The sequence below is a fragment of the Camelina sativa genome, chromosome 9, assembly GCF_030686135.1.
Source record: "Camelina sativa cultivar CO46 ecotype springtype chromosome 9, ASM3068613v1".
Classification (NCBI taxonomy): Eukaryota; Viridiplantae; Streptophyta; class Magnoliopsida; order Brassicales; family Brassicaceae; genus Camelina; species Camelina sativa.
Window position 1 is genome coordinate 40,147,152 of NC_141888.1, and position 19,861 is coordinate 40,167,012.

The 19,861-nt window shown below is 36.5% G+C and overlaps 4 protein-coding genes across 6 annotated transcripts; 1 reads left to right on the forward strand and 3 right to left on the reverse strand.

Moving 5' to 3' along the window:
- Positions 1-3,959: 3,959 nt before the first annotated feature.
- Positions 3,960-7,785, forward strand: LOC104714091 (uncharacterized). Its single transcript, XM_010431345.3, has 10 exons — positions 3,960-4,548; positions 4,742-4,833; positions 4,980-5,082; positions 5,466-5,722; positions 5,803-5,934; positions 6,167-6,286; positions 6,408-6,533; positions 6,642-6,862; positions 7,052-7,205; positions 7,432-7,785. Exons 1-10 carry the CDS (start codon positions 4,404-4,406, stop codon positions 7,648-7,650), a joined length of 1,569 nt encoding a protein of 522 aa, XP_010429647.2. The 5' UTR covers positions 3,960-4,403; the 3' UTR covers positions 7,651-7,785.
- Positions 7,773-12,027, reverse strand: LOC104714092 (polyadenylate-binding protein-interacting protein 7). Of its 3 annotated transcripts, none has more exons than XR_015566487.1 (7): positions 11,570-11,960; positions 11,142-11,203; positions 10,152-11,025; positions 9,273-9,723; positions 9,085-9,155; positions 8,571-8,738; positions 7,773-8,423 (listed from the first exon to the last, which is right to left on the reverse strand). XR_015566487.1 is itself a non-coding variant. In XM_010431346.3 (7 exons), the coding sequence occupies exons 3-7, from the start codon at positions 10,935-10,937 to the stop codon at positions 8,129-8,131; spliced, it is 1,728 nt and encodes a 575-aa protein (XP_010429648.1). In that variant the 5' UTR covers positions 10,938-11,025; positions 11,142-11,203; positions 11,570-12,027; the 3' UTR covers positions 7,773-8,128. The 3 variants fall into 3 exon arrangements, 2 of the variants coding, with proteins under 2 accessions (XP_010429648.1, XP_010429649.1); XM_010431346.3 differs by having other exon boundaries at positions 8,571-8,695; positions 11,570-12,027; XM_010431347.3 differs by having other exon boundaries at positions 8,571-8,695; positions 11,753-11,969.
- Positions 12,028-12,451: 424 nt separating this feature from the next.
- LOC104714093 (putative serine/threonine-protein kinase PBL12) lies at positions 12,452-14,899 on the reverse strand. The gene is made up of 5 exons (XM_010431349.3): positions 14,373-14,899; positions 13,933-14,068; positions 13,395-13,531; positions 13,185-13,308; positions 12,452-13,071 (listed from the first exon to the last, which is right to left on the reverse strand). Exons 1-5 carry the CDS (start codon positions 14,781-14,783, stop codon positions 12,605-12,607), a joined length of 1,275 nt encoding a protein of 424 aa, XP_010429651.1. The 5' UTR covers positions 14,784-14,899; the 3' UTR covers positions 12,452-12,604.
- A 2,202-nt stretch (positions 14,900-17,101) lies between these two features.
- Positions 17,102-19,840, reverse strand: LOC104714095 (fatty-acid-binding protein 2-like). Its single transcript, XM_010431350.2, has 11 exons — positions 19,631-19,840; positions 19,046-19,480; positions 18,766-18,976; positions 18,556-18,631; positions 18,360-18,462; positions 18,171-18,239; positions 18,019-18,055; positions 17,858-17,932; positions 17,728-17,779; positions 17,567-17,611; positions 17,102-17,484 (listed from the first exon to the last, which is right to left on the reverse strand). The coding sequence occupies exons 2-11, from the start codon at positions 19,441-19,443 to the stop codon at positions 17,387-17,389; spliced, it is 1,164 nt and encodes a 387-aa protein (XP_010429652.2). The 5' UTR covers positions 19,444-19,480; positions 19,631-19,840; the 3' UTR covers positions 17,102-17,386.
- Positions 19,841-19,861: the final 21 nt, after the last annotated feature.

Consider the following 19,861-nt stretch of genomic DNA (forward strand, 5'->3'; position numbering starts at 1 on the left):
TTCCTTGACCAGCTTGTTAGTCTCTCCACCCTACATAGGGAATTCGGATTCTGTAAACTTACAGTCCGCGTATCTGGCCACAAATAAATCACATGTGGTTGGCTCAAGATACTTTATAATAGTGGGAGACTCATATCAACGTATATTCCCATTTTCCTTTGAGATCCCATCTTAATGGATGCAATATAAACGGCACACCCGAATATTGATTTAGATGGGATATGTCTGGCTAATGACCCGTTGGGAATATATATTCTCACTAGATGGCCTGATGCGTATAAGTTCTGATGCATGTAAGACCGTGTGTCCCCAAGCCGACACTGAAAGCTTCTCACGCATTAACAATGGTCGAGCTATTAATTGTATTTGTTTACTGAAGGATTCAGCTAATCCGTTTTGTGTATGAACATGTACCACGGGATGTTCCACACTCACCCCCATGGACATACAGAAATCATTAAACGCTTGGGATGTAAAGTCTTAAGTGGAAAGTCCGGAAAATGTGCTTTTAATCGAATGATTTGAGCTAAGAGCCTAGCAAATGCTAAGTTTCTCGTGGATAACAAGCATACGTGGGACCATCTGGTTGATGCATCTATCATCACCATGAAATATCGGAATATCCCACTAGGTGGGTGTATTGGCCCACATATGTCACCTTGTATCCTTTCCAGAAAATTTCTTTGCTGACTTTTACTTGTGATGGTCTTATAATAAGTTTCCCTTGTGCACATGCTACACAAGTGAGATTTTAGGGAAAACTTTTCTTTCTTTGAGGATGTGCCCTTTCGAACTCTTAATTAGTTTACGCATCATGTTCCAACCCGGCCGGCCAAGCCGGTCATGCCATAGTGAATTATTCGTTGAACATTTTCTTTCTTTGCTTTGCCAAGTTAGCTTCTATCATGTTAATCTTAGCATGGTATAAACCAGAGGCTAGTGCAGGTATAGTCTCTAGGATCTTCTTTTGTCCTTTCATATTTTCTGTAATGTAGAGGAACTCTTTAGATCCTTCACCCTTGGTTTCAATATGATAACCATTTGATCTTATATCTTTAAAGCTCAATAAGTTTCTCTTAGAGCTGGGTGAGTATAAGGCATCACTTATCTCGATATGTGTACCCTTAGGCAACAAAATGTGAGCCTGGCCGTAGCCTTCACATAAAATTGCTATACCCGCAATCGTACTAACATTGGCACTTTTTATTATATGTCCTTGGCCATTTCTATAAATAGGACAATAATTTTATGTTTTAAACTTGCAAATATATAATGAAGGAAATAGTAATTCAATCAAATTCAAAGCATAGAAACTAAGTTAATACACCACATGAGTTTAAATATTTTTTTTCTTTAGGCAATTACAAATCCAATTTAGTCATCATTCTCATGGTTGAAATTTCCTTCACCATCGAGATGAACCAGGTTAGATTTCTGGATTTATTTTCTTTATTTCAAATTCTCTTAGTAGAGATCAACAAGGTGCTTTAGGAGTTCTGCATGTTTTTATCTAATGGTTTTCTATACCATAATTATTATTACAAGTGGACTTGGTCTTATGTTGCGGGTTTAGATAACCCGCGGCCTCTTCACCAACCAAGGCCGAAGCCTAATTGGTTTCTATGGCCTTGACCACCATAATTATTTCCTTGGTAAGTCCCACGACCTGGACCAACATGTCCGCGGCCTCCTCGGCTAGCCTGGCCTACTCGACCACCATGTCCTCTGCCACCACGGCCGCGGCCGTAGTGTCTTTCTCTGTGGACGTAGTTGGTCTCATTAGGCTCTTTAGGCTCTTGAGGATTTTTTTTTCTTTGTAATGTTAACCTTGTGAGCTTCATTGCACTTTTTCATTTATAATTGCTCATTGTTTTGCTCAGCAAGCAGTAAACAAGAGATGAGGTCTGCATAGGTCTTAAACCCCTTAGTGTGATAAGCCGAGAATGTCTTCTCTAGCAAATCCTTAGTAATCTCAGTACCACACCACCTTAGGATAGAGACAATCTTAAAAGCTCTGAGTTATACTCATCCAAGGATTTGAAGTCCTGGATCCTTAGGGTTTTCTAATCGAATTGAGCCTTTGGTAGGAGCACCATCTGTTGGTGTCCATATTTGTTTTTCAACTCTGTCCAAAGGTCAATAGGATTTTCTATGGTGAGGTACTGATTCTTGAGACTCTCAACAAGGTGTGCATATGCATAATCACCTTATATATATTTTTCTAAGTGCAATCATTATCATCCTTAATACACTCACATAGGTCCTTTGATTTTTTAGGTTAATACAGAACATGCACCCGATTATATCATGCGGTTTTTAAGACCGAACCATGTAATTAATTTGGATCATGCCATGTGGTATTTAAGACCAAACCATGGAACTGTTTTTAGTCTAGGCTATGCGGTATTTGAGACCGAACCATGCCACAAATATTAATTCAGGTCATGCGGTATTTGAGACCGAACCATGCCTTAGGCCATGCGGTATTTAAGACCGAAACATGCCTTGCCTTACTCATATTTTCGTGGCTTATATTTATGCATGCAAGGACAACAAAATCAAATAGATAATGCATGCAACAATTTCCTTATTTCTAGATAGGATTTCCTTTTCTATGTTTTCCTATTCAGTCTAGGATTTAGTAATTATTTTCTTAAGAGTTTTAGATAATTACCATAATTAATTAGGAACTTATCCTAACCAATATTTTAATTTCCGATTTTATGTTTTAATTTATAGAAACTTAACAAAGTTTTTATTTTAATCGGATATACTCTTAGAATATTAAAGTAAATTTTACTTAAAGTTTAGGATAATGATTCAAGGTTTTGGAAATTATCCTAATTGATCCTAGACAAGTTCATGCTCGAGTTCTATGGCTTTCATGGCCGAAAATATTAGGAAATCTATGCTAAAGTTTTAGCTTAAGGAATCCTAAGATTAATTCATGCAGCCGATTTTTAAACAACCTATACATGGTCCGATTTTAATTGCTATGCATGAATGATCCAAGTTTTAATTTCCTAGAACAATCTGTTTTAATTTGATCCTTATGAATCTAAATTAGTTCTAGGTTCTTATGCAACAATCAATCAAGCAATCAAACCAAATTAAACTTGATATCTTTTGGTGCAATTTAACAAGCAATCTATCAATCCTATGCGAATCAGTTTTTAAGTTTTACAGGATTATAGATCTTAAGTTTGTTTGTTGTTTACTTGGATATTTTAGGGTTCTTATAGCTTTAGTTCCAGATTCGATTATATGGTTCTAAGAGAGTTTTGATCTTGTTTACCTTTCACCAATTAGGGTCTGACTGGATATGATCTGGGAGCTAAAGACCTCAGATTTACCTTTGATTTCTGATCATGAACCTCGGACCACGTACTGCTCTCGTCCGGATCACGTACTGCTCTCGGACCGTTCTCGGATGCTTCCCGGAACCGCGAACAGATTCTCTCGATCAGCTTCTCGCGAACTCACCCCCGAACCGCGAACCAACGAACCTCGATCGGGTTTTGAATAGAACTTGATCACGAGCTAAGTATGCTCGTGAATCAACAAGAGATCTCCGAGACAAAGAAGATGAGTCTCGAAGAAGGAAGAAGATCAAAGGCGGTTTTAGGGTTTTGTGGGCGGCGGCTTTAGGGTTTTGTGGTTAGGGTTTTCTCAGCTGGCCTTAGAGGCTATCGTGCTGATAACGTGTTATAAACTAGAGGATTTAGGGACGAAATCTCTTGTCTTATTATTGATCAAACTCGAGGTTACAACATATATATAGAGTCCCATAAGAGACTAAGTTCAAACCGACATAACTAAGGACATGGCCGAATGGGCCTTAGTACAATGGGCCGTAATCTACTAGGCTAATAGACGGGCCGGTCAGATAGAGTCCACTAAGTGTTTTACAACAACGAGAAAGCATTTAGGGGTCGGGTCTAGTCAATTATTATTATTTTGAATCACAGAGTTGTCATTTGCAAGAAGTGGTCACTGTGGTGGGAGTTTGAATAAGAGTAGAGTAGAGTAGAGTGGTCTCATCCTCCAAATTTGGAATCACGCCGATAAAGCCCAAATAAAATACCCCACGAAAAAGCTCCGACAACACCAAAGTAACCCATCTTCTTCTTTTTTCCCCCACTCCGAGGATTCTAATTTCTAAAGCATAAAAGCACCATTTTGTCCACAATCACTATACCCTAAAAAAAAAAAAAACCCAATCTTTGAATCCTTTTCATGCTTCCTCTTACATTCCCCGATTTCTTTTTCCCCCTCTGAGAAAAGTGACTTCCTTTTGATTTTGATTCTTCTTTTTAGTCTTTCTGCAATGATTCCGTATTTTGAATTAAGGGTTTATAAGAAAGCAGAGATTGGAGAGTTTGGTTTATCCTTAAACTATCGCAATGGGTTCTCTCAGATTAAGAAATGTTGGTCTGATTGATTCAAAGGGTTGTTCTAAGTTGTTCCCTGTCTCACAATCTCCTCCAATGTCTCAGTCCAATGGACCTTTCTCTTCTCTTGTCATTTGTGTCACTGGTTTATCCAAAGGTAGAGACTTTTGTCAATCTCAATCAGGCAGAAAGTTTCAATTTTTATGTTCATCAATCTTTAAATTACATAACTTGGCTACTGTTAGGTGCTGTTGTGATCCTGTTTGATTCATAACTTTGGTTTTATGTTTAAAAAATTGGGCTTTGATGTGATGATATGTCATATTTGCTTTGGGTTTTTTTACTTGCAGATGCGAGAAAACAAGTGAAGGAAGCGACAGAGAGACTAGGAGGCGAGTACAGTCCTCACCTGCACCTGCGATGCACTCATTTAGTAGTCCAGATATCCTTTTTTCTCATTCCTGTTGATCTAACTTGTAGTGTTTTGCTTTTCATTTCTGTACTTCGAAAGCGTTTCTTTAGATAATAGTTTCTTTTCATTTGGTTACATTTTTATGGTGCTTTATGTGATGCTTAACGAAAACTTACAGCTCTTGTGGACGTAAGTTTGAGCACACTTTGAAACATGGGGCAAGAAAAGGTCTCTTTGTTGTTACAATTGGCTGGTTTGTAGATAGCGTCAAGAGAAACCGTAAGTTTTTATCCATCTTTAAATGATTTCCTCAATGATTTATAGGTTAGTCAGTGAGTTAGTATCATATATTTGACCATTCAGTTTTGCTGGTAACTGCCTCAGTTTAAAAGCAGTACAAATTTGTGAAAGCTTTGCTAGCATTTTCGTGGACCCTTGACTATTGGCTTCTCCTAGTTTACTAGAGATTTTCTGCGATCCTTCATCAACATGATATACAAATACTCTGAAATCTGAATAGCCTCAGTTTTTTAGTTATTATGTATTAAACTCAATCAGAACAAATTTACTTTGGAATAGAGAGCTCATGGATATTCTAAATAAGTTAAAAGGTTATGTGTGTCTGAAGTTGAAGCTGACCTTGATATTTTGTAATGTTGTAGTCAGGATGAGCGAATCACTTTACAATGTTAAACAACTTGGACAAAATTGCGAAAAGGTGGATGATCTGAGCCGGGTATTTGATCTCGAACCTATTTGTCGTCCTAGGCAAATTCAGCAAGCTGTACATTTTGGCACATCAACGAAGAACTACCAACTATCTTCTACTGGAACAGAGTCTGGCACTAGTGTAGACATGACTCTTGCTGACCACTGCATGTATGTTGATTCAGACATTTCAGATGAACTTCGGCTTAAGGTAATTTATCTCATTGTGTGCTTACTGGCCAGATTGCAGTCTTTCTGTGAGCCTCTTTAAATAGAATGTGGTCTGTTTAGGTCTTAAAGGTTGCTGGAGAGCAAGGAGCAAAGGTCATTGATTCATGGTTTATTGGTTGCAATGCAAGTCTTGTTGTGTGTGAAGGTGCTTCTATCCAGAGATATCTTGGCCATGCCAAAACTATTGTCTCAGTGAGTTCTTCTTTATGTCAATGTTGTAGAATTGTAATGCTTCAGAAGAATTACTTCCGTTAGTTTTGATTCTCTATGAAAATGTGGAGAATTTGATACTAAATTGATTGCTCTGTTACTTTGTCCTGCAATTGAGCATAGTGAGCTAGATGAGAAAGGTAATTCTAATTGATTAACATATTTGTTAATGGTGACCTAAACATGCTTGCTGTCGTGTGTGTGTTTGCATCAGCCACTATGGGTTCTGAAAACAGTGGAAAGACATCGGCAAAGACTTGTTCACATGTCACCTGATTTAGCCAGACATTTGGGTTTAATGCTTGAAAACTTTGAAGATGGCGCTACAAAGGAGGTACTTTATTCTCCATTCTCTATCTTTACATGTAATTAGGCTAAATGGTTTTCATTGTCCCGTCTTTTAAACTTAAGTGACGAGAGTAATAGTTGCAAGCTTTCCGTTTTAAATTTGACAGAAAACTTGTGGGGAAGGTAATTCTAAAGATGCTACAAAATTCAAAAGTAAATCACAACAACAAAGGAAAGAGACTGTAAATATAGCTAAAACCGGGGTTAGGAGACGTCGTACTCGCCACATGAAGGTAACTGATGATCTTTTTTTGTTCCTAATTCTGAAATTGATCTTAACGGTTTTCTTTTAGCTGATAATGTCTGAATTTTAATGCCCTTTCTCTTGTTGGATGTCTCAGACTTGTCAAAACCCAATAAGACGCATAACACAGAACAGCCTGCTAGAGAATATTTGCTGGACAATATCTGACGCAGTGTCAACTGCCACTATTTTTACTGATTCTTGCAGCAGCAGTGGTTACATCAGTGAACCCCAGCCTTCTGTTGTACAAGAAGAGAAAGACAATGGGTTAGATCCAGTAGCTTCTTTTTCAAACTCAACCAGAGCACTCACCGAGATGTACGGTTTTGTTCTTCGTACGACTTTTTTTCTTCATTTTTTAGTTTTTGCATGTTGCATGTTTCACCGAGAAGTTAAATTGCTTCCAGTGATAACCTACTACTCTCTATTGCTACAACTGTTGCAACTGAGGAGATATCTCACCGTAGTCAACTATATTTTGTTGTTGTTCTGGGTGTTCTTCTGCAGTGAAAAGACGGAACTGATATTTAAAGACAGCTTCCTTACAGTTCTATTTCCAACTGATCGGTTCTCGGAGATGGGACTTTCTTCACGGACCTATTTCAGTGATAATGGTTTTACGTGCTTGCAAATCTTAGACTATATCCACAGCATCTATCAGGTATAACTATCTTGATGTTTCTGCAATTCAAATGGCCAATTCCTTCGTTTCAGTTCCTTTTAGTTGCTATATAGGTGGAAGTAAGTCATATGTTATAAATAGGTAGCTAAATGGCTGAAATCAATCTCTTCATCTTAGTTAGGAATTTATGAGTGATCACTATTTGAAGTTCTGTTTACTTCCAGAATAATTAGATGCTTCTTCCTTGTATGTATTGATTCCACAGGAGAACTTGCCGGATCATGAAATAGAGGTTGCGATTCATACAGACTCAAGGCATGCTGACCGCCTCAGAACAGTGTATTGCAGCAAAGAGACATCAGATGAAGGTGCATTGGTTTTCCCAAGAATAGAGTTACTGGGAAGTAGGAAAAGTTTTGAAATGCTCAAGCGTGTGAATGGAGAGAACAACAGTAATGTTTACGAGCTCATGATTAGAGCTTGATTTCTCTTTGATAATATAAATTGGGAACAAGCTATTTGCAAAGTACAAATTTTTACCTTTTGACTCATGAATTCAAAACTTAGTGATGCACATTGAAACTAAGAGAATTACAAATATGAGAATTTCCAGAAGAAAGGAGTATAGCATATAGAGTAAAACTGTTATAAAGCACAGAGAATCAACAAAACATCGTATAAATCCCGACAAAAAAGATAGAAAGAGGTCCGATCGATCCTCTGATGCTACAAAAAGTATTAACTGAACAAACCTAAACATTTTTATGCATACGCCTTCATCCCTTCCTCCTTGCAGATCTCTTTCCTAACACTTTTTTTTCCTTCTTCATTTTCAGCTAGTTTCTCTCTCTCCATGTACAGAACAGATACAACAAATGAATAGCGTGGTCACCTTTTCCTTTTTTTTTCTTTTCTTTTCTTTTCCCGTCGTGTATCCTATATAAGTACCTGGCTTTTGTCTGTCAGTATATGATGACTCTAAGGAGACCGGCCTGAGGCTCAGAATAGTCAAGCCCTTCTTCTTCGAGTAGGTACCGCTGTACAGCAACTGGGAGTCTAGCTGGAGTGCGGGAACCCCTTGTGTGGTGGCCAGTACCTACACATATGTAAACCTGAAGCCTCTCTAGCGTTGCTCGAGCTGTGCTCCTCAATACACTCAGTTCGTGCTTCAACACCTGAAGAGCTTCACTCACATGTAACCCATGCAAGTCTATCATTCTCTCATTCCCTCTACTGTTTCCTTGACCCACCGGGTTCCTGTTTCATTTATTGCTCATAGGCAGGTTAGAACAGAGATACTGAGAACAAGAGTGTTGTTTTTTGTTTATGGAAATACCAGTGTGTAGTTGGGATAAAAGATCATGTCAGAAGGAGATGCAATGCAGCAAGGTAAAGAAGTCAAACCTCTGGCGGTAAATGGCTTCTTGTGCTTTTCCATGAGCAGCCTTCATTTGCATGTTATGCAACTGTCCCTTGACACTTAGCTCTTTAGCTAATGCCTTATTGCCAACAAGGTATGCTTGCCGTGCCTACGCTCAACCAGAAGCAACATAGAATATTGAGCGGACATGACTAACACAGAAAGATAACACGTTAATAATATGACGTCGGAAGTAATAAAACCGATGAAACCCCCCATCTTTGATGGAATTGGAAAAGGATTTATAATCTATCATTTTAAATTGCATATAAGACTGGAACTACTTATAATTCACTGCGTGATACACCCAAAGTATTTTTCAAAAAAGAATCTGGGAAATAGAGAGATCACCCTCAAGGTTAGGCCCCATTACACGGCCTTAACATCTATAGAACCAGATGGAACTTCCCAGTTGCACAAAACAACATAGCTAGATAGTCCGCAGAAAAAATAGAGGCCACGTAAATGGGAAAAAAGTCATTTCCAAGTATATTATACCTGTTCGAAGTATACATTGCGCAGACGTGCATAGTCACGTGCTTCCTCGCGTAAGTCAGAATACATATTCCCTGTTAATTCACATGAAAAAGACAGCCACAATTGCAACATTTTCCAATAAGATAACTGTTCGAAGCAGATGTATTACAAGACTGATATAGTTATTTGTATCAAAAGTAGACATTTACCAACTGCATCCCCGGTTTCCAGCCAGACAGGAGCAGGTCGAGTTTGGGCTCGACTTTGCAGTTTATCAGAATATATACTCCTCCCACGGCCACTTTTGTAAGCACCAGCTGAAGCCTGAGAATTTCTGCTAGAGCCAATAGATGAGTCTGCTGGATCGTTTCGTTCATATTTCCATATACCAGAATCCTGAGATGCTAACTTCCTGACAGCGGAAACATAATCGATTGAACCAGGCTGAGAAACTGATGGTCCCGACTTGAAGAAGAACATGTTATCCTTTTCAGGAGATTGGTAGTGATTTCCAGTTTGTTGCAAATCATCCCCACCAAACTGGGCAGGAATACCATGGCTATTTGAGATGCTTAACGCAGGAAAATCCATGGGAGTTAGAGTAGGAGCAGCATAAGGCTTGGGGCTTATGTTCTGATTCAAGCCACCATCCACTTGTAGCTACAGTTAAGAGATGGAAGTTAACAACAAGATCAGTTGAATGAAAGAAACACACATTAAATAGCAAAAAAAACATGATTAGACATAACAGCTAATAAAAAGGATGACACCCTAATGTAAATTAAATATATCTGGTACCACTCTTAAATAGTTTAGGCACAGATCCTACTCCTTCAAGACATTATAGGCAGCTACCTTCTTTCTGCCAAATGAAGGCATAAGCTTTCCAATATATCTAAATCTTACTGAAGCATTTGTTCACAAGGAAAAATGGGTTTCATAGCCAGGGAAACATAAATTTGTCAAACGACCAACGTTTCACAAGGAAAATTTTGGAAAGGCAGAGTAGTAGCATATTGCCTATAACATTGTAAGAAGTTGAAACATCAATGAAAGCTATGCCATATATTGATTAAAAGAATGAATACCTCAAGCTGAGTAAGCATCTCAACTGTCAACTGCAAATCACACCCGTTAGCAAAATAAACTTCTGCTAGACTTTCAGCGGCAAAACCGGGGAACTGAGAAGCAAGAAAATCCACAGGGTTCACTTCCATTTCCCCTGGAGTCTCAGTAATCATGTCGTTAACGAACCCATGTCGGGAGTTCCCACTGAAAGGGTTTCTTTCCCTGTCATTCCCAAGAAGCTGCTCGGCATTCATGATTTGGTTATCCCAAGGCTTGGGACTGAGTTGCATGAAACTCGGTCGCTGAGGATCTTCCCCGAATGAAGAAATGGGAAATCTACTCTTCTCAGCCAAGCTATTACCATTAGCGGTATGTGAAGCTAATCCAGTTTGGTCTGAAAACCCGTATCCTCCAGCAGCAGCAGAAGGAAACTTTTCAGCTTCATTAGCGTCATACAACGACAAGCTAGCTAGTGACAAACTCCCAGAACCATAAGCATTTTCAACTTGAGTCATTAACCCGAAATCTGGAGTTAAATCGTCAGGAAGCTGGTTACTCCAGAACTGACGTGCTTCTTCATCAGAGTGATGCGACGCAGATGATTCAGTTCGGTCAAGAACAGCTTTCCCTACGGAACTAGAGGAAGCTAAAAGTCTAGAAGTGGCAGCATCCAAAGAGCTTGTACCTCCAGATGAAGGAGAACGTAGTGTAAAGGGAACAAACTCAGCAGCATGAGGGTTCAAAGTTGTTGGCTTGATACTAGTACCACTTAGCTTTGGATCACTTGATTTCTTGGTTAAGCTCATTATTTCAATAAAATGGTAATAAAAAAATGCTATCCAGGCAAGACAAAGAAAGCAAATGACTTGTGGGAAGACTACAAAAACCAAAACCCTGGAAAAAGAAAGAAAGAAAGTTAGCTTTTAGAACTCAAATTACTCAGAAAAGAAACCTGCAAAATAGTTTGCTTTAATCAGTAAAAATTACTCAGATAAGTAAGTAAGCAGCACCTGACGGCAATAGATACACACGTGTGCGCAGTGTGGACTCTTCAATTCATATTACCAAACACCTAAACAAAGAAAAACAAAAAAAAGAACAAAAAGATAACATTTTCAGTGGCTACAAAATTCATAAGTCAAAAGCATTGCAGCTTTTATTTATGATAAATGCAAAAGCTACTCACAATTCTTAGCAGCCAAACACATTAAATAAAAACCCCAAATTTGAAACCCAACTACAAAATTCCTAAATTCTTGAAAAAGTAATTCAATGAAGATATCTGATAAATAACTGATACACCATAAAAAGCAAATCTTTAAAAAAAAAAAAAAAAACAAGATTTTTTTTGAAGCAAATCCAAGATTTGAGATTCATACAACCACACAAAAAGAAATTGGCATAGAGATAAGAATACCCTTAAAAAAGAAGAGCGAACCTTTTGAGGGAAGAAATAGAAATGGATCCATAGAAGAAGATAACACAAGAAGATCAGAGAGAGAGAGAGAGTTAAAGAAAAGGTAAAAAAAGGCTGCTGAAAACAAGATAAAGAAGGAGAGAGAAGAGATGAGAAATTTTGCAGTTTGGGGTAATCGGAGAGCTAAGTGTTTGGTTTGGTTACCTCCCTAGGGATTCGAGTTTGGTGGTAAGCGTCGTCTTTTTCTACTTCTCTCTCTCTCTCTATGGTGTTTGGGGGGGAGAGGCTAAAGCAGTAACACGAGAGCACCACAAGATTTTTTTTTTATTAAACAAGACACCAAACCTTGCGCCTCTCTCTCTCTCTCTCGATTTGACCTTTTTTTTTTTTTTTTTTTGCTCTCTCTCAATCTATTTTAGCTAATTAATAAACACTTATTAATCCTTATCATTAAGGGCCTAATTGTAATATTTTATAGGCTTTTGATTAGTTGCTTTTATTATTAAACTATTTTTTTCCCTCTACAATAGGGGTATTTATTTTTCACTAATCAATAAAGATGAAAGGGACACCAAATTTAGCTACAAATGTGTGAGTTGTTAAACATAGATCCTTATCAGTTTATCTCTAAAGGTTTGAGTAATTAAACTCATAGAGGAATGAGGAAAAAAAAAAACAAACTTAAATTGTCTTAATAACTAGTTTAGGATAGATGTCTGAGTTTTTAAAGAAAATTTTCAATTAAAACAAATTTAACAAAACTTTAGAATTAAAAATTGGGGTACAACATAGCTCAAAAAAGATTTCCGTATTTCTAGAATATTGGTATATAGTTTAAAAACATTTATTTTAGATTTCTTGTACATAAATCTTGTATATAAATTATATTAAAATACGTAAAGGAAACTAATCTAAATTAAATTCCACATAATTGGGATATTTAACATCACCTTTCTATCCTTAAAATTTACGGAGAAGGCTTATAATTAAAACTTATAGTAATAGGAAGTGCATTTATAGAGAGTATCAATGTTGTAAACGAGAAAATGATGTATTTCAAACGTCATTGTTTTGCTTTGCCCTGGATTCCTTGTAGAGGAGAGAATCTGAATAAGCGATATTCACACGTCTTTGGCCTCTACGGTGATGATGCCTACATTTTTTTATATCAACAATCTTCTTCGCTTCTTTGTTGTTAACATCACGCTCCTTAATCTCAACTTCTTGGATAGACTCTAAGACCTTAACCACCTCACACATTGTAGGTCTATACTTAGGTTGTTGGCTTAGACATTTGTATGCTAGGGAAGCAGCTACCTGTGCCGCTTCTGTTTTGTACTGGCTCTCGAGCCTCGGGTCGATGATCTGTCCTAGCTTTCGTTGGTCCCTTAACATGGGCCGCATCCATTCCACGAGGCTTTGTTCCCTCCGTGCCCGGGTATTGTCCATCGACTTTTTACCCGTTATCAGTTCTAACAAAACTACTCCAAAACTGTATACATCATTCATCGTCGTTAAATGACCTACCACACACACACACACACACACAAAAAAAAACCATCAAAACATATTTCGGTTATACCGTTATATGGTAAAAAAGAGATTATCAATTCCATATAGTCGGGCGATAGATTACCAGTCATGATATATTCGGGCGCGGCATAACCTTGTGTTCCCATCACTCGAGTTGTTACATGTGTATGTTCGCCTTCAGGTCCATCTTTGGCTAGACCAAAGTCTGATAATTTGGCGTTATAGTTCTGTAAAATCATAAATTACTCGAAATTAGCAATTTGTTGTACGTACTTGTGGATACAAAACTTAAAGATGAAAAAGAAGCACTTACGGAGTCTAACAATATATTAGAGGTTTTGAAGTCTCTGTAGATGACAGGTTTCTCTGCTTCATGGAGAAAAACTAAACCTTTGGCGGCTCCAAGGGCTATCTTCATTCTTATTCCCCATGCCATTGCTACGCTATTTCCTATCCATATTCAAACATTTTTTTAAGTCAATTATTTTACTCATATTATTAAAGTTCTGTAGAAGCGACAAATTTTTTTATAAAAAAAAATTAAATGATGAAGTACAGTTAACGTGAAGCATGAGGTCTTTTCAAAAAAGTTATTGTTATTTGATAATTAAAACTTGAAAATCTTTTTTTTCTTCTTTTTTGATAAAGTCTTCATGGAGTTGTTCTATTAAGTTTCAAGATGCTATTATCAGAACTATAGAAGGTACAAAAAAGAAAGAAACCAACACAAAAACTTGTAACTTGGGGCCGGGTTAGAACAGAAGGTTTTTTTTTTTTGGGTATGTATGATGATATATTGATATATATATATATATATATATATATATATAAAAGTTAAGTAGATGACGTACTTCTAAAGATCTGGTTCTCCAAGCTACCCCGAGGCATGTACTCATAAACAAGCACTCTTTGCTCCTCTTCATAACAAAATCCAATCAGCTTCACAAGATGTTTATTACTTAGTTGTCCCAAAAATAGTATCTCCGCCTGCAAATATATATATATATATAAAAAATGATCGTTTAACGTTAATTATTACATATATACACTAAAACAAAATTTTATGAAAGAAATTTCCACAGAAATCAATTTGGAATCTTGTAAAATGGTCCTATTCATAAAGCTATGAAGAAGAGAAAAAAAAAAAGAAAAAAAGAGTAATCTTAAATTCCCTCTATTGTAATTGTATTGCATTAGTTAAACAACAAAAGTAAATTAATTGTTTTTTTAAATAGACAAAAAAGTCTTCAACCTAGACAAACACATATTAAAAGAGAGAGAGAAATGTTACCAGCCATTCTCTATGGCCTTGATGGCCATGAAGATCAAGAGCCTTAACAGCAACCGGTTGGGCTTCTAAACCAGGTTTAACCTTATCATCAATAAACCCTTTGTAAACCGGCCCAAACCCTCCTTCGCCTAACATGTTACTTCTGGAGAAATTATGCGTAATCATTCTCAGCTCAGACAACGTGAACATACGAAGCTTCTGAGATGTAAAGGAGTGAGATAGATCATCCATGACCGACATGGGCGAGCTTGGATCGCTTATGTCTGATAAAGACAGCCTCTTGAACGCTGGACAAGTTCTTATTTTCATTACAGGCTTCTCCTCTCCTTCGTATTTGCTTGTGTTCTTTGCCTTGTAACACCCCAAGAACAGAGATGTCAATGATGTCTTCTTCTTCTTGATCACTGCCATTTTCTTCTTTCTTTTTGCTTTTTTTTTTTGGGCAAAAAATGGAGAAAGATGGTCTTTTACTCCTTTTGATGTACCTTTTGTAGAGTGCGTAGGTTTAGAAATTAAGGATGTTTTAGTTAACCTACTTGTCTTCAAAGTCCTGTATTTATAGTAGTTGGTGTGTCTTATTCGTACTGACCGGCCTTTGAATTTTTCCCATTTATTTATGTATGATAAGTAGTAGTTGCTTTTTATATTCGTTTGTAACATTTATACATATATATATATATATGTATTTATTTTGGGGAATATATACTCTATTTATTTTGTTCTAAGCACTAGGCTGGTATATTTCTCAGGAGAAACACAATTCATTACGTACGTCCCATAATTTATTTTGAGAAATAATGCAAATTGCATATTTTTATCATAACATTTTTAAGAATATTAATATCTTCAAGTGAGTGAACGTGTTTTCACAATAATATTTTTAAAAAAATTCATTTAATTGTACTTAGCTAAACTTCATCTTACAAAAGTCTACGGACTAAATAATTTTGCTTATAATTTGAATGAATTAAAAAGTGTATCTCTACATTCCACTAATACGATCTCTCGTTTCAAAATAGTTTTCTTTGTCTAATAGTTTTTGTTCTAATAATTTAGTTAACTTAAAAAGTGGTTAGGTGAATTAATTAAAAAGGTGTCTCTCTACATTCCACTAATTCGATTTCTCGTTTCATAAGACTTTAGTTCTCTCTAGAAGTTTTTGTTATGATAATTTAAGCAAGCAATTTAAAAATATTTGGTATATATTTTCGGCTGGCAAATATAAATTATACACAAAGAATATATGATTCGCCTTGTTGAAAGGAGAATGAGATGATTGGGACATAATTGTATGTCCGTTGACTTTATTTCTTCCATGATTAGAATTTAAGAAGTAAAGAGGCAAACAAACAAATTTGTAGTACCATACATTGATTTTATTACTCTTAACTAATCATTTTATGCAATAACTGAAGGTCGGTTGGTCTTCAGGTACGTAACATAATAGTTCCTGTCGTTAGAATTCAGTGTCAGACAGTTTTATGTGCATGCATATTGTGTACATGTACAAAACACACTCGTAGGTATTTTACAATAGAATATGTGATTTAATGCAGACAAACACGTAACCTTTGTTCTAGTTAAACTATTTTTACCACGTACGATAAGTGATCCATAATTCATTGCAGGAGCTTCGGGACCAAATTGCTTTACTGATATTTGAGACAAACTAATGGTAAAACAAATTAAATGGCACATGAATCATGATGTGTTCTGGTTCCGGTTCTCTGGGTCCAATCTTTCGATTTACGCACTTCAGTTAACCGCCATTTCAAGAATATTGGGCTGAGTTTGGCCCGTAAAGTCTTAAAATCCAAATAAATATAACAATAACTTCTCTGTGTCATGATCGTTCACAAATCTATGATTTGCTTGCAAATACTTCTCCTCGATATTGATTTGGCTAAATGAGCATGTGTCTCAGCTGACTAGCAATAGATTCAATTAAATGCTGAAAGATTAACCATGTCAACGTAGAATGCTAGTTATCATGTCTCTAAAAATCAAATTAAAACCTCAAAAGAAAATAAAAAAATCATAAAACCCCATTGTTAACGATAATTCTGCGCCATCTTTTCTTCATCTATGCATTTTCAGTTACCTGTTCTTGAGTTTTGTTTAAGATTTTTTGTAATCTGTGGAGGGCGATTAAGCAATCGATAACTATAAAAAAACATTAACATTTACCTGCAATTATATTATATATCTATTAATATGGCGACATGGATAACCTGAGGATATAAGTGCATTGCATCCGTCTAAAATAAGGTACTTCAGTATAAAAATAAGAAGTGAAATTAACTGTCGTATGCATGAATCTACGTACAATAATTGGATAGTTTCATTATCGTTGAACTGTCGGGGGAATTGTGACTAATCACTAGCCGCCACATGAATTCATTTTCCGGATTAAACTATTTAGCCTACGTGATAGTTTAAGGCTAGTAAGATTTATTCTGTGAATGTAGCCGTTGAAATATGGTAGACAAGATCGTCCTTATAAGATTTTGTTTTCATTTCTAATTTATTTAGTTGGTTAGTTGCGCTATTTTGCATTGTTGTTTAGTAGCTTGAAAAAGGTAAAATATATATATATATATATATATATATATATATATATATATGATATTCGGACCATATATAAGATACGAGATTTGTTACTGTTATATCATACCATCACATCGAACATTGTATATGCTAAGCAAACATTTTTATCTGTTCTCATAGACTAAGATTTAATTTGGCTTATTTGGATAGCTTTAGAAGAGACAAAACTCTCTTGTTACACATTTCCGAGTTAATTTGGCCTATTCCTTACAGAACAACAAGAACATACTTTCAGACAAATCAAGACAATCTAATAAAACTTATGCCATTAGTGTTTTACTCCTCCCTCCAAGCTGCTTACAAAGTATTTTGATTCACAACAGTTAAACATGACCGGCGTAGTAAATCTACCCAATTGCCTTCTTCTAAAACTCAGAGGCCGTTGGATGTCTAACAGGTAACTGATTTCAACATCTCTTTATGATTCCCACCACTTTCCTACCAATCTCTTCCTTTGTCTGCTCAGACACCGGAACATCTCCAATGTACATACCAAAAAATGCCCCTACAATGTTTGCAAATCTCAGCCCTTGAACTTGGTACGCAAACAAGAGCAAGAAAAACAAAAATTAGAAAGAAGAACTAACTGCAAAGGTCCTTGCTTCGGACAGCTCCAATCAGGTTACCGCCAACTGCAAATGTTTACCATACTCAGGTGACGTATACAATATAAAGTACGGAGAGAAAGAAGCTTCACACTGTATACACAACTCGCAATCAGAGTTTCCCTAGTGTAATAATTACTCACTCTCAGTGATTAGTTGTCCATCTGCTGTTCGTCGAAAGTCTATTATTGTTCCCTGCAAATGAGCGAGCCACTAAAATGAGCCATATTCCTCTACGTGTATGTATAATGTAAAGTGTAAGCCCATTGGTACCGCGGGTATAGGAATGTCTTGTGTGAAAAATGAACCAAAATCATTCAAGCAATTGAAATCAGTTTTTGGATTTGCCTGAAATAAAAATGGAGAAGCTTGCAAAATGTAAGTCACAATGCTTATCAGAGTATAGAACACTTTTGCTTCGGTGTATAATTTACCTTCACCAAACGAGCACGCAGAGATTTCTCAAAAACACTGGAAAAATAGACAAACAAGGGAAGATATTATTTTGCAATCTATCTCAGTCTTTATGCGCCTCAAATCATCCACTAGACTAAATCTGAGAATCAATAATGGAACTTCCACTTACTCTCTCACAGTATTGATCTTCAAGCCATTGTAGTTAACCACAAGCCTCACACTCATAACAATATCCTCCCTGAAAAACTCAAGTAAAAGACTTTCAGAAGAAATGTCGAAATAGAGACACCTCATATTAGAGTTCAGACCAATAAAAGTTGTGTCAAGAAGTGATAACTATGAATCAAAGCTATAATACCTGAGAAGGTCTTTGTATAATTCGTCGCATTTATCCAGTTTGCTTGCTGGAACCGAGGCGTACTTTGACCCAAGCTTCTGGCAGACCGAGGAAGGATGAACATCTAATGTCAGAGAAGTGGTAGTTAGAAGCAAAAGATGAGAGATGGTTCAATAAATATGATTAGAAAGAAGATACAAAGCTAGAATGAACTTACAAAAACCAAATGCATATACTTTTAGAGATTTAATTCTGATAATTTTCATTGTCCGAGATCCAGTTGCAACAAGCACCTTAAATTGTGATGAATTCCAAAATGTATCAAAAATTTTCGAAACTCAAAATCTCTTCTTTGGTAACAACGGTGACCTGATTACTCTAGCATAAAGGGTTGTAACAAGAAAGAATAACAAGTGAGCAAGAGAACCTCAGAATTAGACCGTGAAGCATTTTTCTTGAGCAGCATAGGGAATTCGATCCCTGTACGAGGCTCTATCGTTTCATTAGTCCAGTCCAATTTTTGAAAACTCAAACCACTAAATTCCTCATGTCCAACCTGACAAATCCTATTTTGAGTATTCTCCGGAGGTTGAACACCATCATCACTCCCTAGTGGCAGAGCAAGTCCATATGCAGACCTAATACAAAAAAAAAAGCACAATCAGAAAATGCCCCGAAAGTAGTGAGCAAGTTTCGATAAAACTTACATGACATTGAAAGAAGGTATCAACGCAGCAGCCAAGGAGAGCACAGAACAAGAAGAATGAAGCCTCTCAGCTTCATTAACAAAGTGGTGAACAATAGTGAATTTAGAAATGTTACGAAACAAGACAGTGTTTATAACATCTTTTGATCCACCATAGCTCTTATGAAGATTCTTGGAAGAAGAATCAAAGCTTCTGTTGTTACTACATTGATGATAGTTGTTGTCGTTACATAGTACTACTTCCTTTTGCAAGTTGCCATGATGGGAAAACAAACAAAGCAAAGCTCCTGTAAACTTGGAGATGCAACTAAATGCTTCAAATGCAAAGCTTCCTGCTGGTATTTGTAATTGCGAAAACAACAACTCGTGCCGCTTTGGTAAAACCGCATTTGGATCCATATAATCACTAAACCAAAACGTTTTCCAAAGATTTCTTCTGCAAAGAAAACCATAAAAATCAAAACTTTTGCTTAAACAAGAAAAGATCAATCATCGTGATGGTGTTTACATATATTGGTATATATCAATCAAATCAACACAAGACGCGATCGAATATATCAAAATCGTATAAAGATTAGAATCATACCAAGATTTGCACCAGAACACGGAAACGAAGAATCAATCAATAAAGTGTTTTTTTTTTTTTTTTTGTGGGTTTCTTTGTCTGTGTTATGTTTTTGGGATCTCTATTGACGAAGGAATGGAATATTCTTTGGCTTAAGAACACAAACACAAACGACGGCGAAGAATGAATGATGTTTCCTGGAGAAAAAAAAGTTCAATTTCAGGGTTCTTCGGTGCAATTATTTTAAATTTA

Coding starts and splice junctions, on each gene's coding strand:
- LOC104714093 (XM_010431349.3), bottom strand. CDS start 14,783: ATGGCAGTGATCAAGAAGAAGAAGACATCATTGACATCTCTGTTCTTG. Junction 13,532..13,932: donor GGAGAACCAGATCTTTAGAA/GTACGTCATCTA, acceptor GAATATGGATAG/GAAATAGCGTAGCAATGGCA. Junction 13,309..13,394: donor CTAATATATTGTTAGACTCC/GTAAGTGCTTCT, acceptor ATGATTTTACAG/AACTATAACGCCAAATTATC.
- LOC104714095 (XM_010431350.2), bottom strand. CDS start 19,443: ATGGATCCAAATGCGGTTTTACCAAAGCGGCACGAGTTGTTGTTTTCG. Junction 17,933..18,018: donor TGCGTGCTCGTTTGGTGAAG/GTAAATTATACA, acceptor TTTTTATTTCAG/GCAAATCCAAAAACTGATTT. Junction 17,612..17,727: donor TGGACAACTAATCACTGAGA/GTGAGTAATTAT, acceptor AAACATTTGCAG/TTGGCGGTAACCTGATTGGA.
- LOC104714092 (XM_010431346.3), bottom strand. CDS start 10,937: ATGAGCTTAACCAAGAAATCAAGTGATCCAAAGCTAAGTGGTACTAGT. Junction 9,724..10,151: donor AGATGCTTACTCAGCTTGAG/GTATTCATTCTT, acceptor TCTTAACTGTAG/CTACAAGTGGATGGTGGCTT. Junction 9,156..9,272: donor GGAAACCGGGGATGCAGTTG/GTAAATGTCTAC, acceptor GTGAATTAACAG/GGAATATGTATTCTGACTTA.
- LOC104714091 (XM_010431345.3), top strand. CDS start 4,404: ATGGGTTCTCTCAGATTAAGAAATGTTGGTCTGATTGATTCAAAGGGT. Junction 5,935..6,166: donor ATGCCAAAACTATTGTCTCA/GTGAGTTCTTCT, acceptor TGTTTGCATCAG/CCACTATGGGTTCTGAAAAC. Junction 6,534..6,641: donor GTCGTACTCGCCACATGAAG/GTAACTGATGAT, acceptor TGGATGTCTCAG/ACTTGTCAAAACCCAATAAG.